General features: G+C 45.5%; 1 protein-coding gene across 1 annotated transcript in view; it reads right to left on the reverse strand.

Moving 5' to 3' along the window:
- LOC146669047 (calcium-dependent secretion activator 1-like) overlaps window positions 1-18660 on the reverse strand; it is a 337734-nt gene that overhangs the window by 173162 nt on the left and 145912 nt on the right. Inside the window, exons 10-11 of the mRNA XM_085405453.1 lie at window positions 2722-2830; window positions 1739-1951 (exon numbers count right to left, since the gene is read on the reverse strand). Coding sequence (XP_085261579.1) covers window positions 1739-1951; window positions 2722-2830 — 322 coding nt within the window. The remainder of the gene's footprint in view (window positions 1-1738; window positions 1952-2721; window positions 2831-18660) is intronic.

An 18660-nucleotide genomic window follows, 5' to 3' on the forward strand; every position in this document is an offset into this window, starting at 1 on the left:
AGTTTCAAATCAGTGACAAGCCTCGATGGTTCCTGGACATCCTAACCGATTTTCTCATTCTGAGGGCAACAGTTTTGTTTGGGGTCTTATTCCAGAACTTAGCATAGTGCATAAGTAACTTTTGTACACTTATTTGAAATACTTCATTGTCCACAGTAGAGACTTGAACCCATGAGACTAAGATTAAGAGTCGGTTGCTCTTCCAACTAAGCCAACCATTCAAACAGTTCAAGCAAATCATTTTAAACCCCAAATTACCATGACACTTGTGCTTATTATGAGTGTATGTCAACTTCTGGGCACAACTGTGACTGCGTATAATTCTGAAACTTTGACATGCATTTTATTTCCTGTTGATTAGGTAACTCGTTTATAGGTTGTTTGGTATAATGATAACTGTTGAATATTTCACAGTCAGTTTGAATGGCACACTGCTTAGATCTTCATAAAGTGCATTTTAGTTGCTGGGAATAAACTACCAGATTTCTAGAGACATTTCTTTATGTTAGCCACTCGTCACATAACAACTGAATGTTATAATACTAAAACAGGTCAATGTCACCAGTGTGAGTCTGACTGGATTCAGTAAATTGTATCGAAATGGAAATCTGTAGAAAACTCGTAAGTAGTACAAACATAAACACATGATAATGGATGTGTTTACGCATGTTTTCTCAACTCATACAAAAATGTACTCACTGCTTCTGCTACCATGTCTTTAGCACAGACTCTGCATGAATGAATTAATTTATGCTTTCATTTGCGCCCCCTCCAATCTGACATGGCCCCAGCTGTACTAACTAATTTGCATAACGTTAAAAAACACAATTATCTTTTACAGTCAACATCTTTGTTTCTTCTGTTATTGCTTGTTTCTAGGCAACCAGGATCTGAGGAGAACACAAAATGATGCAGCGTACTACAAAATCTGTCTATGTTTTTATGGCTATGCCAGAGGATATTTGCACAGTATCCAAATGTTGTCCACATTAGGAGGGTTTTTTTGTACTGTAATGAAAAGGCTACTAATACAATTCCTGTTAAGAACTAGACACACTTTTATCTCCATTAAAACCAAACAATAAAAAACATACAAAACCTGGTCTGTTGTGCAACATTCTTGTAGCCTGATCCATCCACTGCCTCAAGATAATAAACGTGAACACAAAAGTAGAGGCAAATCATCTGATTTCAGCCTGCAGAAACGTGATAAGAAGACTGCGTTCTAAAAGCAGCAAGAGTGATCAGCAACAAAAATGAGAAGGAGACAGAAAAGGGAAAAAGCACTTACCACTTAATCCAGCTAAAAGTAGGGTCAGGGTTTTAAAGGATGAGAAGAGAAGGAAAAAGGAACAGAGAAACATAAAGACACACAGCAAAGCCACCAACACTTTTACAAAGAGCCAAGCAACATGCAGCTAAACAGTACCCAAATGGACTAAAGGTAATAATTTTGTTGTTTAGAAAGCATAATGCTGTGAGGACAAAGACAGAACAAGACATGATGCAGCTAAGACCAAAAACCCCACAAAATAAAATCTGTTTCTCATCTCATCTCTCTCTCTCTCTCTCTCTCTCTTTGAATTTGAGTGATTAAAAAAAGAAACTTGACAGAGCCAGTATCAGTGCCAGAAAATCAAATCATGAAAAAAAAAAAGTGGACCGTGAAATCCTGTTTTTGACCAAGAATTTGTTAAAAACTTAAAGGCAAATACAAATATGAGAGCTGAAAACTTACAGAACTGAGATATAGGTGCATCGAGCTGTGGTGTTGTGCCTCCCCTTGCGTTGAGTTTCTGGACCTGGGTCGGAGGGACGGGCTTGTGGGACTGACCAGTGGCCCGGTACATTGCCTGCACCCATAGGATACGGTCTTGCTCGTCATCACTGGCAAAGATCACAGTATCACCCTCTTTTACTGCATTGAAAAATGTTCTGCCACCGTCGAGACCTGAAAAATAAACAAGGGAAGAACACTTGGTGTGGAAACCAGTTAACATTATAAGAAGATTACAAATATTTACCAGTAGCCCAATTAACCTAAACCCACTAACTGCATGTCTTTGGACTGTAGGGGGAGTACCTGGAGAGAAACTACATGCAAACACAGAAAGGCCACAGACAGATCCTGGATTTAAACCCAGGACTTTTTGTTAATCACCTCAATATCATGCTGCCCCAGATATTACTGTCATAATTTTAATTACTATTATTATTTTTTTCACAGATATGGGATAGACAAAGTATCTTTTTTCACTTCTGTTTTCTCCCTTTCTCTTCCCAACATAAACCAAAAGCAACAATTAGTTGGGTTGGTCTGACCTCTGTTCAGAATGAAGCTAGGTGGAGCAACACTATCTTCAATGTCATGCTGCTCTGTTGTATCTTAATTGCCCCTTAGGGATAAATAAAGTCTTTCTGATTCTGATTCTGAACACTTGGAATTATGTGAATTCTATTTGTTTTATGTGCAAATAAAACCATGATTTTCCTTTCATATCCACGGATAAATCCATCAATATTTCTGAGACTTATCTTTGGCTCCACAGACCTAAGTGAACACTGTTGGAGTTTTCAGTCATGCAGAGTTTGGATCTAATCAGGCAACGTGACCTTGGGACTATGGGTATGTCAGCCAATTTGGAAGTCAAACTGTGAAATTAGTCCTTGGACATTGCATGTTATCATCCACTGTGCCGCTGTGTGTGTTTGCAACGTTACCTGGCTGGGGGTCAGTATAGTCCACCGTGTAGCCCTCCAGCTGAAGGAGTTCTACAGGCTCGGCCTTCTTCTCTCTGTAGCTGCACATGGCAAAGGTGTACTGACTTACCTACACCAGTCACAATGAGAGGAAATATTCAGTTATCAGAACATGCTAAGAGTTGAACACAGGAAATCCAAATCCTCCTCAAGTGTCAATTAATGTACAGTAGACTCCTGTCAACAAAGGAATATTTCTTCACATGACCACATAACATATAATGAGTGGTGGAGACTGGCCAATATAAAGGTCTGGAATTTTCCTTTTAGATGGTTTTATTCCCACTGTATATACAGATACAGCCACTTAAAATGGCTGTCTCATCCCTGACGGTGAATGGTGGATGCTTAACGGATTCCCGACCAATTACCCACCGGTTGTTGGGCAGCCGTAATGATATCCCCTGCCTGTCACGTGGATGATGCAACCACGAGTGGTAGTGCCCCTGAGCAGCATTTAGAAATGTGGTAGAAAAGCGGTAATGTCTTGCGGCTCCACTAGGGGGAGCAATGTGAAGGCGCATTCATTTACAGGGTGTGAATTAGGCTACTTTTGGTGATAGTACATTAAGTAAAACTAAAAATTTGGCATGATGTTAAAAATACAGAAATTGTTACGACTAAGCTGTTAATAAGAGATTAACATAAATGTGGACATTAGCGCAATCCGGTTGTTCAGTGATGACGTGACGAATCCTACTTCCGGGCCTAAAGTAGTCTGCGTTTAATATGGCTTTGGTGTTGTTAACATGTGTAATGTTTTGTATTTTCTTCTATTTGATCTCAAAAAGCTCCTAAAACAGTCAGTGATCACCGTTGACCTCCCTCGGCTTTTATTACCGCTAATCATTTATTTAAGCTCAGTTTTTAAAACCTTAGGATGTAACTACAGCCCAGCCCATGCAGCAGTATATGAATGACTAACCTCGTATTGTGGATGGACTATCTCAGTTGTTCTCCTGGCTGAAGTTTGGTCCATCATGCCATGCAATTACATTTGTTCCTGACCACCGAGAACACTCACGTTAACTTTTATTGAGTGGAAAAAAAGTTAGCTTGTTTATATTATGCTAACATAGCTGTGTCGCTAGCGGTCACGTAGCACATCATTATATAGCAGCTAGCCCAACTTCAGTAACCCTATAAACGTCACTGCTGTTTAGTTTTCTGTCTTCATTTATGCTGGAAGTGATAACAGAGCTGTACGTTTTAATTTGTTTCCAAAACCCCGCAGTCAGGACATGCTATATTGTATTTAGATAGAAGCTAGCGAGCTAACTCCCTGCTAACTTCTAACTCCGTTAAATGTCATAAATTCCATTTTCATGGATGCCTGGATGTTAAACTCAATTGTTACACCTGGTAGAGCAGAACGCTGATCATTTTATTAAAGATGAAAGACTTTAGACAGTTTTTCAACTCTCAGTAATGCCATAGTGATCGTTTGATATATGGACCTGCAGCGGAGTTTAGGCCCAGACACGGCTAGTGACGTCAGACTGAACAATCGGATAGCTATTTAAGACACAAACTCCTACCCTTGTGTGTGCGTGCCCTTGTCATTTCACCTTGTTAAAGGTGGGTGGGTGGATAAAACCATCCGTGACGCTCTGAGATCCCGCACCGCTGCCTACAACACGGGACTCACGACGGGGGACATGGACCCGTACAAAGCTGCGTCATATAACGTGCGGAGGGCGGTGAAAGAGGCGAAGCAGCGCTACGGGAGGAAACTAGAGTCACAACTCCAACAGAGTGACTCTAGGAGCCTGTGGCGGGGACTAAGGACAATAACGGACTATAAAGCACCAACAACCGGTATGACAAACGCGGCCGTGACTCTGGCAGACGAGCTGAACACTTCCTATGCTCGCTTCGAGGCTGCAGCTAAGGACTCCAACGATGCTAGTGCGAGCGGCGCTAACGGCTGCAGACAGGAAGATACTGCCAGCACCGGAAACGTGCTCGTCATCTCCGAGCATGAAGTAAGGAGAGCCTTCAAGAGAGTGAACACCAGGAAAGCAGCAGGACCAGACGGCATCCCAGGTCGTATCCTCAGAGACTGCGCATACCAGCTAGCTCCTGTGTTCACTGAGATATTCAACATCTCTTTATCTCAGTCGGTGATCCCCACATGCTTCAAAGAGTGCATCATTGTTCCTGTCCCGAAGAAACCCCACCCTGCTTCTCTCAATGACTACCGCCCTGTAGCCCTCACCTCAGTAGTGATGAAGTGCTTTGAACGCCTGGTCAGAGACTTCATCATTTCTTCACTACCAGACACACTGGACCCACTACAGTTCGCTTACCGTCCAAATCGTTCCACAGACGATGCCATCTCTCATCTCCTCCACACATCACTCACTCACTTGGACACTAGAAGGGGGAATTATGTTAAAATGCTCTTCATAGACTACAGCTCTGCATTTAACACCATAATTCCCTCCACACTCACCACCAAGCTGGAGCATCTGGGACTCAGCTCATCTATGTGTCAGTGGATCGCCAACTTCCTAACTGGCAGACCACAGGCAGTAAGGATGGGCGGACATGTCTCAGCCTCCACCACTCTCAGCACTGGAGCCCCCCAGGGGTGTGTTCTGAGCCCCCTGCTGTACTCTTTGTACACATATGACTGTGTGGCCACTACCAGCTCCACCACCATCATCAAGTTTGCTGACGACACCGTCGTGGTGGGCCTGATCTCTGATAACAACGAGACGGCCTACCTGAAGGAGATTAGGAATCTGGAGAACTGGTGCCAGAGGAACAACCTCCTTCTAAACGTCAGTAAGACAAAGGAGCTGATAGTGGACTTCAGCACTAAGCAGGAGAGGAACTACCAGACCCCCGTCATCAACGAGTGCCCAGTGGAGAGAGTGGACAGCTTCAAATACCTCGGAGTTCACATCACGCAGGACCTGTCATGGTCCTGTCACATCAACACCGTGGTGAAAAAGGCCCGTCAGCGTCTCTACCACCTCAGACGCTTGAGAGACTTCCAACTGCCCTCCAAGGTGCTCAGGAACTTTTACTCCTGCACCATAGAGAGCATCCTGACGGGAAACATCTTAACCTGGTTCGGGAGCAGCACCATGCAGGACAGACGAGCTCTACAGAGGGTTGTGCGGTCAGCTGAGCGCACCATCCGCTCCGAGCTCACTGACCTGCACTCAATCTACAGCAGGCGGTGCTGGACCAAGGCCAGGAAGATCGTGAAGGACCTCAGCCATCCCAACAACAGACTGTTCTCTCTGTTGAGGTCAGGAAAGCGATTCCGCTCCCTGAAGACCAACACAGAGAGACTGAGGAGGAGCTTCTTCCCGCAGGCGATACGGTCTCTCAATCACACCACCACACAGTACTGACCCACACATACAGTTCTTACACACACACTGGACTTTCTGGACATTGTTTTCACTTCATCACTTAAATCACTTTAAGCATATTTGCACTGCACAAGACATAATGTGGATTGCACAACACTGGTCACTATATTCTTCATTTCCAGTTAATACTTGTACAGCTGCTGTTATTGTGTATTTATTTATTTATATTTCTTCATACATTCTTATATAGTTCTATACTGTGTATTTTGTTGTACAGTTATTTTATTTTCAACTTTAATTTATATATTTTTTCTTATTCTCTCCCAGTTAAATTTACCCTTCATTCTAATTTGTGTTGTACAGTTATTTCATTTTTAACCTTAATTTATATTTTATTCCTTCCTAGTTAAATTTACCCTTTTTAATTTTTCATATTTATTTCCTATCTTATTCATAGCCTTTTCCTTTTTTGTTCTCTTTAGGTCACGAGCAGTTGTCCAAGCATTTCACTACATATCGTACTGTGTATGACTGTGTACGTGACAAATAAAAATTTGAATTTGAATTTGAAATGTTATGTGATCCATTTCTACCTCATGTAGCTAAAATGAGTATTACTAGCATCATTATTATTTTTTTACTGTGTTATACTAATGTTATAGTATGCATTTACACCAAGAAATGGATAGTGCATTAGTAAGACTATTAAAAAAGTAAAATGGGCTGTTTGTTTAACCTAACACATTTGTGCTGTAATATGTAGTGTAATATGACACTGACTAGACAGTGTAATGCTAATAGTGCTTTACACTTTGCAGTCAATAAAAGGCCAGTGCTAACCCATAAATCAGTGTATGAGTCTGGTTAAAGATAGTGGCTGTGGTTTTGTCATTGTTTCCTGTGCTGCAAACACGAACTGTAGTGACACCCTGTTGCTTGCTGTAGCTGGCCTGCTGTTATTGTAGCTGCCAGTCATACCAACTTGTCGTCACAAATCACCATGCCTGGCCAACAGACCATTGTCACCACTCCTCCTGTTGCAAGTGGCAGCTCTGACTCTATCTGAAGGTTCATTCTGAGCACGCGCACGTGTGTGTGTGTGTGTGTGTGTGTGTGTGTGTGTGTGTGTGTGTGTGTGTGTGTGTGTGTGTGTGTGTGTGAGTGAGAGACAAATGACAAATGCCCACTACTGATGAGCACTGATGAGACCTGAGGCCAAATAAAGAATGGAGGGAACAGCAGCTCCAGCAGCTCCAGCAGCTCCCTGGCCTCCAGGACACCACAACAACTAATCAGAATCTAAAGTACAGACAAGACACCACCCTTCTTTTCCATCCCAAAATGTTCTCTCACTCTCTCTCTCTGTGATAGGTTGATAGGATACATACACTGCTAAAAAAAAATAATAAAAGAACAGAGCCATAGCAGTTCCTTAACCAAAGACTACATCAGCAGGACCCATATCTGCTCGTTTGCCGTTGAACAAAGGCAAACAGGATGAGCACTTCGTTCTGGAAAGGGCTTGGCTGTTTGTGTGTGTGTGCTATGACATGAATGCCATGAATGTTGTTAAAATTATTAAATCTTCATCAGGGACAGACAAATGTTTCTGATTAATCTGTGGACTTCAGGATTGTGGCAGCAGAGTTGGCTAGAGTCGTACCAGACTCCAAGTGACATTTCTTCATAGATCAAGAGAGCATGAAAAATGTGTCAGGTATATTAGGATAATCAGCTGCATAAATGGAGAGCAAAACAGGAGATAATTTCCTATGCTATTTTGGCATCCCACATTTCCATCTCTTTACCTAGAAGTTGCCATGCAGAAGTATTCTCCCTAGAGAAGATCAAGATCAAGTCTCTGGAGAAGAGACATGTTGGTCTCTGGAGGAGGCCAGATTAACTCCTTCATGAGTCATGAAGAACACTGACTATCTCATACTGAACTGAAAAGCCATTTTTTGGATGTGTTTCTAGAGGTATAGGTAATGTAAGGCAACACCTTCTGTCAGCTTAATTACATCCAAGCTCCTGTCAAGCATCTACAGCAGTGACATGAGTGCCACTATTGTTGCTAAAATTCTTAAATCTACGAGGTCAGTTCCTTGATCATTAATATGCAAATTGTCGTGACCATTAATCAACATCTACTGATTAACAACCACTGATCAAAGCATTTCAGTCATTATGCAAATGTTCTGTTTATAAGGTTGGGGAAACCTGCAGTCAGCTGAGACTGAAGAAGTCATTTGGTTGATTGACGAAACCTTTCTCCCACTGAAAACATCCAGATGAACAGGATCAACCTTTTGAGATTTACTTACCTGGATGATTGAGACTGCACCAAGACATTTAGATGGTAGGTGGTTTGATCCATGGCTGCTCCCGTTTACAAGTCAAATCTCCTTGGGCAAGATACTAACTCCCAGCTGATCTTTGATGCATCCATCAGTGTGAATGTCTCTGAATGGGTGAATGGGGATGTTGTATAAAGTATCAAGCAGATTGAAGGCATTACTGCACAGAACACTCAGCTTCTACATATGTCTTCTGTCCAAGCTGTGCAGGTCAGTATTTTTTTAGTAAAGATCTAGCTCTGTCACGGACCCGGTTCCAGGGACTCGGGGTCCGTGAGCAGTGTGGACTATAATTATTATTATTATTATTATTTGAGGGTTGTGCCTTCTGCACTGCTGCTGTCCTGTGTTCCTTGTTTGTGTACTGGCAGGTGTGTATGGGTGTGTGCGTGTGTGTGAGGGTGCGGTCGTGACAGGCACTTTCAGGGCTGGTGGGTGTGGCCCTGCCAGCTGACCGGTCACACCCAAGAATCTCCACACACACCTGGTGCTGATCAAGCCTCGTCAGAGGAGCTACCAAACAGTGTGGCTGAGAGCTCCTTGATGCTGGATCGTTGAGTGACTTCCTGTCAGTCTTAGTAATATGTGCAAGGTTAGTGCCAGTTTGCTAAATACTCATGGCTGCCTTTGTATGCGTGTTTCCCCAGGAGGATTTGTGAAAATCAGGAAGCATACGGACGGTACACAGGGAACGGAGACTGAGCATGGAGCACGGGAGTAGGGAGTAGGGGGTCCTCATTCCTCTCATCCCCACGGTCTGCCACACCTACCACGACAAGCTTCTTCTCTGCCTTCTCGATCTAGGGCGATCTTGGCTCAAGAGTTGGGAGTTCGCCTTGTAATCGGAAGGTTGCCGGTTCGAGCCCCGGCTCGGACAGTCTTGGTCGTTGTGTCCTTGGGCAAGACACTTCGCCTACTGCCAGAAGGGCCGATGGCGCGATATGGCAGCCTCGCTTCTGTCAGTCTGCCCCAGGGCAGCTGTGGCTACAACTGTAGCCTCCACCAGTGGATGACTGGGTGTGTAAAGCGCTTTGGGGTCCCTAGGGGGGACTAGTACAAGCCCTATACAAATACAGGCCGTTTACCATTCTCATCATCCCTGTCTCTATGCTCTATAGACAGGCCTTTTTGTGCTCTATAAGAACCTTCTAAACTCTACAATTTTCCAGACTTGAACATGACGCCATGGAGTAAGATATCACTGACTCAGACAGCAGAAATGATCCAGATTTTTCTTTATGGCAAAAAAAAAAAGACAAGAAATTTTGTTCAAAGGTCTTGAAACTTGTAATGAAAGTTTGTTTAAAGGTCACGAAGCTCATGGACAACGTTTCTATAGCTGAGCAACTGCATTCAAGCCCTATATCACCAAATGCAATGCAAAGAGTTTGATGCAGTGGTGTAAAGCACACTGCCACTGAACTCTAGAGAAGTGGAGACATGTACTCTGGAACGGAAAATCATGGCTCTCTCTCTGTCAATCCACTGGCCGACTCTGGGTTTGGTGGTTGGCAGGACAGTTGAGTGTGGCAGATGACCTATTCTCCTAAAATCCGCATATAACAGCTAAAATAAGCTATGTATATAGTTATGCAATTTAATATGCTACATCAACTTCATGTGCAGTAGACAACAGTGAGGGTGCAATTACTTGGAAAGAAAGCAACTGGACTTCTTCAGGTTTCTCAAAGATGTTTCACCTCTCATCTGAGACGCTTCTAAAACCATGGTGGTGAGTCCCAGGAATTTAAACCTTAATGGGGGTTGTCACTTAAGAGAGTTGTTGACTGACCACTGATCATGTTATCAAGGTTTGAAAAAAGGCTTGGGTCATTTTCACCAGAGGTTTTGGATTAAACCATTGCACAACCTTGCCTCACCTGAGATCACCTGATGCAAGATTTGACTGGGGAAGGGATCTCAAAACTGCATTGTAGGTGGCAGACACTTGGTGTCATAAGCCCCCCTGTTCCAAGATGGTCACTCATAGTGGACATAGATAGCCTCTTTTCACTGCTCTTGCAAACCATCTGTCTCCCTTTTCAAAATATGAACATTACATGCAATTACGTGTGCAAAAATTACAAAATGTACAGTTGCAAATTGAGGTAGTCCAAGGTTATAAATTCCTGTCACGTGTTTATGAGTCTAACAGTAGTGGGGAAGAAGGATGTCTTTAGTCTACAAGTCCTAGATTTCACACTTTGTACCTTTGTTGAAATGGTAGAAGTGTGAACTGACAGTAATGCGAGAGGGTAGAGTCTTTGGGGAGGTAACTATCCTGTGGACTCATGTGCATGACAGCAGATGTTCTATTGAGAGTGTAGTGGACTCCCTTTGATCTTTTCATCAGTTTTTACCACTCTCTGCAAGCATTTGCAGTCCATATCATTTGCTTTGCCGTACTACATGGTGACGTAGCTGGTCAAGATGCTCAACCATTGAGCTGTATAAGTTGTTGAGGATCTGGGTGACATGCTAACCTACCTCAGCCTCTTTAGAAAATATAGCTAGTGTGGAGCCCTTTTAACCAGCTGTGTGGTGAGATACTCACTATGTAGAATCCCAGCTATTTAAAGCAGACCACCCTGTTGACTTCAAGCTCCTGAATGCATGGTGGAGTCTCCTTTCCTTCATCATGTCCACTATCTCCTTCGTCTAGTCCGCGTCCGCGGTGAGGGTGAGGTTGTTGTCCTCACACTTTCAAATCAGTTTGACTCATATACCTCCAAGTCACGACAACAGTTGCCTCAAGGTGCTTTATATTGTAGAATAAGCAACCTAAAATAACATAAAAAAGCAGAAACAACCTATATAACCCCGCTAGGTACAGTGGGAAAGAAAAACCCCCTTTTAACAGGAAGACTGCTCCAGCAGAACCAAGGTCAGGGACAGTCTGCCATCTGCCCGTCCCTGGTTAGGGTGAGGGGATTAAAGCAAGAAAAATGCATACTGTGGAAGGGAGGCAGGGATTAACAATAAATAATGATTAAATATAATATAGCTTATAAAGAACTAGTGAGTGAAAAAGGTGAGTGAAAGAAACACTCAGTGCATCATGGGAAGCCTAGACCTATTGCAGAATAACAAAGGGGGGGGGGGGTTCAAGGTCACCTGGTCCAGCCCTAACTATATGCTTTAGCAAAAAGGAAAGTTTGAAGCCTAATTTTAAAAGTAGAGATAGTGTCCGTCTCCTGAATCCAAACTGGAAGCTGGTTCCACAGAAGAGGAGCCTGAAAACTCCCATTCTACTTAAAATATGGAACAGGGAACAGTAACCAATATAGCGTTCCCAGGCCAGCCGAGAGATATAATCTCTCCAGCGTGTCCTGGGTCTGCCCCGGGGCCTCCTCCCGGTGGGACATGCCTGGAACACCTCACCCAGGAGGCGCCCAGGGGGCATCCTTGTCAGATGCCCGAACCACCTCAGCTGGCTCCTTTCGATGTGGAGCAGCAGCTGCTCTACTCTGAGCCCCTCCCGGATGGCCAAACTTCTCACCCTATCTCTAAGGGAGAGGCCAGCCACCCTTTGGAGGAAGCTCATTTCTGCCGCTTGTATCCGCGATCTCGTTCTTTCGGTCACTACCCACAGCTCGTGGCCATAGGTGAGGGTAGGGACGTAGATCGACCGGTAAATTGAGAGCTTCGCTTTTACACTCAGCTCCCTCTTCACCACGACGGACCGGTGCAACGTCCGCATTACTGCAGCTGCAGCCCCAATCCGTCTGTCGATCTCCGGCTCCCTTCTCCCATCACTCGCGAACAAGACCCCGAGATACTTGAACTCCTCCACTTGGGGCAGGAACTCATCCCCGACCCGGAGTGGGCACTCCACCCTTTTCCAGCTGAGAACCATGGCCTCAGATTTGGAGGTGCTGATCCTCATTCCCGCTGCTTCACACTCGGCTGCGAACCGTTCCAGTGCGAGCTGGAGGCCCCCACCCGATGAAGCCAACAGAACCACATCATCCACAAAAATCAGAGATGAGATTCTGAGGCCATCTTTTTGGGTCAGCTGGCTTTTTAGTTAGTTAGTTATAACTTAGTCTAGCAGTCCAGCCTAAAAGTAATAAATACATAAACTAGTTTTTCAGTGCCAATTTGAGATGGGATTGTGGTGTGAATGGTCCAGAGAGTGTTGTTTTGAGCCATTTTATGTACCTCACCTGCACATGCCGTGTAGGTGAGCCCGCACAGCACCGCCGACCACGACTCACCACATACCCCCATTGCCTGATTGAGGCTGGGAAGCCGTCCGGCCAAACCTACTCCCCTTAACTGGCTTCCAACCCAGCGATAGGGCCGTGTCCCTTCCAGAGGCCGGCCACGCCTCCAGCGGTGGCAGCAACGCTGGTCTGGAGACCGCCTGGTCGTGTCGGCTCGCCAGGTGGCCAAGTCGACATGACCCTGCAGGCACAGTCATGAGCTCCTGCTCACAGGCGGCTGGGCCGGCATCCGTCGGTCCAGATCAGGTCGTGCCCTGGGACCCAGATCGAGCAGGCTCCCCTTGCACGGGGACCTCCACCTCCCCACACAGTTCCTCTACTGCTACCAGCTGGAGCGACTCCTCCACCGCTCCCTGCTGGAGCGGACCCTCGTGGACTTCCTCCATCCCCGGCTGGAGCGGCTCCTCCACCGCTCGCGGCAGGAACACTCTTTCACCCAGCTGTTCCCCCTCCTCTCGCAGGCGCGGACCCCCACGCGCCTCGTCCACCACCTCCAGCTGCCGAGGTGCCCCACATGGTTCCTCCACCGCCAGGTTCCACCTGTGGGGTTGGCGGCAGAGGTGTTGACTACGCCTGGAGCAATGTCGCCAGCTCCGCGATTCAGCCCAGGTGGCACTCAGCCTGGTCCCGCAGCTCTTCCCACCGGCGGCGCACCTCTGCCGCCTGCTCCCTCTGGGTGGCCGCTATTTCGGCCAGCATCTGGGTTTCGCCACCACTGTGGTGTGAATGAGACACGGCAGGTCCAGAGAGTGTTGTTTTGAGCCTTTTTTTTACCGCGACTGCAGCTCACAAGCTGCCAGCCGCACATGCAACACACCACAATACCGAACAACCCCTGCTTCCCCGTGTGTTTGACATGGTGGGCACCGCCGACTATGCGTCGCCACAGGGATGTTTCTAATTGTAGAGATATTGGGCAAATGGAAGAAAGCAGTCCATATCGTGGTCAAAAACGAGTAACTGAAAATGCATGCTTCTAATGATACTGCCAAACAACGCAGGAAGAAGAAAATTCAAATAAACACAGGAAACAGTGCACAGGGTCAAGCTGGTCATGAAGCAGGGCTTTCGAGCAGTTCTGATGACCAGTCGGCCCACGCCAGGGCTGCAGTTCATGAGGTCAGTTGGTTGGCCCACAGCAGGGTCTAAGTAGTTCAGGGAGTTGGATGAGTGGCCAGCGGAAAAGGCTAAGAATCTCTGCTGCCTGGCTGGGAGGCCCCTAGTGAGGTGAAGAAACTTTGGGGGCCGGCTGGGTGGCCAATGCCAGAGATGAACCAGCTCAGGTGGCATGGCAGGAAGCTGCAGACAATGGCAGTCAGACAGCCCAGCAGGAGGCCATAAATAACAGCAGACCCCCTCCAGGTCCTTGGAAAAAGGTACTGTGGACCCTCAGTTTGCTCAGGCTCTGACAGGGAAAAAATCCATGGTCTCAGTTCAGGTGGGGGAGGCCCCAGGTGGAACAACAGTCTCTGGGGAGGCTTGGGTCCAGGGGTTACAGAAACTGAGTTGAACAGAGGGCCTTTTTGCATAGGCTAAAAACAAACATGCTTGAAGGTTGTCTGAGATGCAACGAATACCGTCCTCTCATCAGAAAGCTTAGAAACAGAAAAATAATTTATTGAACTGGATCAGACATCTGACACTTAATGTGGGCATTGAGAAGCTTGTGAACACAAAATGGTGTCTTTATTAACAGTTTCAGAAACAGAAAAACCATTATAAATAAAAACTCAGCAATCCCTCCAATGTCTTTCAAGAAACAAGGCTAAGCCTTTGAAATCAGGGCCTCTGTCCCTAAATCATAACATGACGTAAATCACAGTTGTGGGAACAGAATGCTCCGATGAAAATCTGCTGCCTTAGAAACAGCCGCTTAACTTAACTTTATTGTCAACCACTGAAGTCCCTTTATTTGTGAGTTCAGCCGGTAAAATCAGTGTTTTTAAAACTTCAGGTCCAGACACTGACCACACAGTATTGTGATTTCTTTGTAGAAAGGTGAATGTACTGAGGTTCAAGCATAACACAGCAGGAAACAATATTTTTACTCAGTGTAGGAGCAACTTCAGAAAACCCATTTTCATCGGATGTGGGCCAGGACACCACATCAGCCGACATGGGCAAATGCAAAATGCAATTTTCCAAATGCAAACACATGTTATATATAAACAATCTATGCTATATCAGATTTAGATACTTTATTGTCATTGTCATTTCCACAACAAGAAATTAAGTGCATCTTCTACAGCACAAAAGAATAGAGCAATAAAAATGAAACAACTCAATAATAAGTAAGTAAAGGACCACAATAAACCACAGTCACAAACTCATAATTGTGCATAGTGTACAATCTTCTGTTAATTTCTTTCAAAAAAATGAACCTTAGTGCATTTGTATTTTTTATACTACTGGGAAATTATCATTTCAACTGTTCTGCCAAAACAATGTCAGACTCTGTAGTTTTCTCTCCTACCCAATTGGACCAGGATTGACATGTTTAGCCACATGTTACATCCCTTGGCTAGTTTAAGGGATAAAAAGGACTAACATAAAGTTAAATAGTGAAAGAGGAGTCCAAATGGCATTTCAAATGTTTACTTTCTGCTAGTTTAAAACTCTGTTAGGCTTAGACTGACATTTAACTTCAAGGAGAGCTAAGGCCTATACAGCAAACAAGGTTCAAGGTTCAAGGTTCTTTATTTGTCACATGCATAGTTATACGAGTATAACACACAGTGAAATGTAACCTGACGCGCTCCTCGACATGTGCAAAAATTGGGGGGGGGGGTAGAGGAAGGGAAGAACACACACATATACATATATATACACATATATATATATATATATATAGAGATAGATAGATAGATAGATAGATATAGATAGATATAGATATAGATATATATATATATATATAGAACACGAGAAGCTGGAGAAATACCAAGGGCTCAGAGAAGAGCTCGAGAGGATGTGGAGGGTGAAGGTAATGGTGGTCCCCGTGGTAATCGGAGCACTAGGTGCGGTGACTCCCAAGCTAGGCGAGTGGCTCCAGCAGATCCCGGGAATAACATCGGAGATCTCTGTCCAGAAGAGCGCAGTCCTGGGAACAGCTAAGATACTGCGCAGGACCCTCAAGCTCCCAGGCCTCTGGTAGAGGACCCGAGCTTGAAGGATAAACCGCCCGCAGGGGTGTGCTGGGTGTTTTTTTTATATATATGTAGTATATACATTGGGTGAATGTGCAGTAGTAGCAGCCAGCAGGTGAATTCTGTACATTAATATGAATAGACATCTGACTATTTTACAGGATAGACAATATAAACATATTTAAAATTAAAGGAATTTGAAATGTACATTGTTCCTTGGTTTAGTGTCTGGAAGAGTCCTGTCTCAGTCAATTATAGATGATGTGAGAGGGCGGGTGTGTGTGTTTAGGGCCCGGATGGCTTGGGGATAGAAGCTCCTCTTGAGTCTCTCTGTCCTTGCCCGGAAGATGAGGAACCTTCTACCAGATTGCAGAAGTTGGAACAGTTTGTTGCCAGGATGGGACGGGTCCTTCAGTATCTGCGCTGCTCTAGTCCGGCATCTCCTGGTGTAGGTGTCCTGAAGCGGGGGGAAGAGCAATCCTGCAGCAGCGTTCTGCTGTACGGATCACTCTCTGGAGAGCTTTTTGGTCCTTCACACAGCTGTTCCCAAACCACGATGTCATGTTCTGTGTGAGGATGCTCTCCACAGCGCCTCTATAGAAAATCCTGAGGATCTTTGGAGAGACCCTGAACTTCCTCAGTTGTCGTAGGTGATACAGGCGCTGCCTAGCCTTTTTGGTCTGTACCTGAATGTGGGCAGACCATGTCAGGTCTGAGGAGATGTGGACACCAAGATACTTGAAGGACTGCACCCTGTCCACTGGAGCTCCATTGATGATAATGGGCTTGTAGTCTCTGTGCTGACTCCTTCTGAAGTCCACCACCAGCTCCTTGGTCTTGCCGACGTTCAGCTGGAGGTGGTTGTCCTGGCACCAAGATGCCAGATTCTTCACTTCATCCATGTAGGCCGTCTCATCGTTGTTGGAGATGGCACCCAACACCACTGTGTCGTCAGCAAACTTCACAATGGTGTTGGAGCCATGGGTGGCCACACAGTCTGAAGTGTAGAGGGAGTAGAGCAGTGGCGAGAGGACACATCCCTGAGGTGCTCCTGTGTTGATGGTGATACTGTTAGAGATGCATCTACCCACCCTCACCACCTGAGTTCTGCCAGTGAGGAAGTCCAACACCCATGCACACAGACGGCTGTTAAGTCCCAGATCCCTGAGCTTTGTGAACAGTCTGCAGGGCACTATTGTGTTAAACGCTGAACTGTAATCAACAAACAGCATTCGCACATAGTTACCCTGTTTCTTCTCCACATGGCTGAGAGTGGTGTGTAGGACGTGGGCGATGGCATCCTCTGTGGATCTGTTGGATCTGTAGGCGAACTGCAGCGGATCTGTGGTGTCTGGGATGGAGGAGGAGATGATGTTCTTCAGCAGCCTCTCAAACACCTTCATTACTACCGAGGTCAGTGCAACTGGCCGGTAATCGTTCAGGGATGAGGGTTTGCTGTTCTTGGGCACAGGGATGATGGTGGATCTTTTGAAGCATGTGGGGACCACAGACTTCGCCAGGGACTCGTTGAAGATGTAAGTGAACACACCTGCTAGCTGGTCAGCACAGCAGCGCAGCAGATGGCCGGTGATGCCGTCTGGCCCCGCCGCTTTCCTTGTGTTCACTCTCCTCAATGCTGCTCGGACGTCATGCTCCGTGATGCTGGTCACCGGTCTCTCGCTGATGACGTCACTGTCCTCGGTAGTCAGGCGGTAGATAGCATTAGCCGCCTGGCTAACCTCGAAACGGGCGTAGAGCTGATTCAGCTCGTTGGTGAATGCAGAGTCGGCGTTGATCGGCGCAGTGTCCCTGGCTTTGTAGTCCGTAATGGTGCGTAGTCCGTGCCACATACTCCGTGTGTCGCCCTGGTGGAAGCGGGACTCCACACGTTCCCAGTACCTGCATTTGGCATCTCTCACCGCGCGCCGCACGCCGTATGAGGCCGCTTTGTAGGCGCTCATATCGCCAGTGGCGAGACCCGCGTTGTAGGAGGCGGTCCTGGCGTTCACTGCAGAGCGGATCGATCTGTCCATCCACGGTTTCCTGGTCAAGATCATCATCTAGCCTGGTGAAATATTTTGCTGCTTTATAAAAAAAGCCCTCCATAAAGCCAGAACATCTAACTACTCATCACTGATTGAAGAAAAACAAGAACAACCCTAGGTTTCTCTGTAGTGCGGCACTGTAGCCAGGCTGACAAAAAGTCAGAGCTCGTTTGAGCCACCCATTCCATTACCATTGACTAGTACCGACTTCACTAATTTCATCACAGATACAATTTGAACCATTAATGAAAAAATTACTCATAACTGTGTCACAGACATAATATTATATACAGCTGGTTTCAGTACCATCAATATTTATTTAGTCATTTTCTCCAATTGATCTTTCTAAATTAACTTCAGTAATTACTTACCCCAAGCCATCAGTGTGTCTTTTAGACCCCATTCCTACAAAACTGCTCAAAGAAGTCCTGCCATTAATTAATGCTTCCATCTTAAATATGATCAACCTATCTCTAATAATGTACCATGGGCCTTCAAGCTGGCAGTAGTTAAGCCCTTACTTAAAAAGCTATCTCTTGACCCAGCTTTCAGTCTCCAACCTTCCTTTTATCTCAAATATTCTTGAAAAAGTAGTTGTCAAACAGCTAACAGATCATCTGCAGAGGAATGGTTTATTTGAAGAGTTTCAGTCAGGTTTCAGAGCTCATCACAGCACAGAAACAGCTTTAGTGAAGGTTACAAATGATCTTCTTATGGCCTCTGACAGTGGACTCATCTCTGTGCTTGTCCTGCTAGACCTCAGTGCAGCATTCGATACTGTCGACCATAATATCCTATTA

Source organism: Rhamphochromis longiceps, linkage group LG5 (genome assembly GCF_057381845.1).
Source record: "Rhamphochromis longiceps isolate RC_006_pf linkage group LG5, R_longiceps_female_GT1.1, whole genome shotgun sequence".
In the NCBI taxonomy this organism is placed as follows: Eukaryota; Metazoa; Chordata; class Actinopteri; order Cichliformes; family Cichlidae; genus Rhamphochromis; species Rhamphochromis longiceps.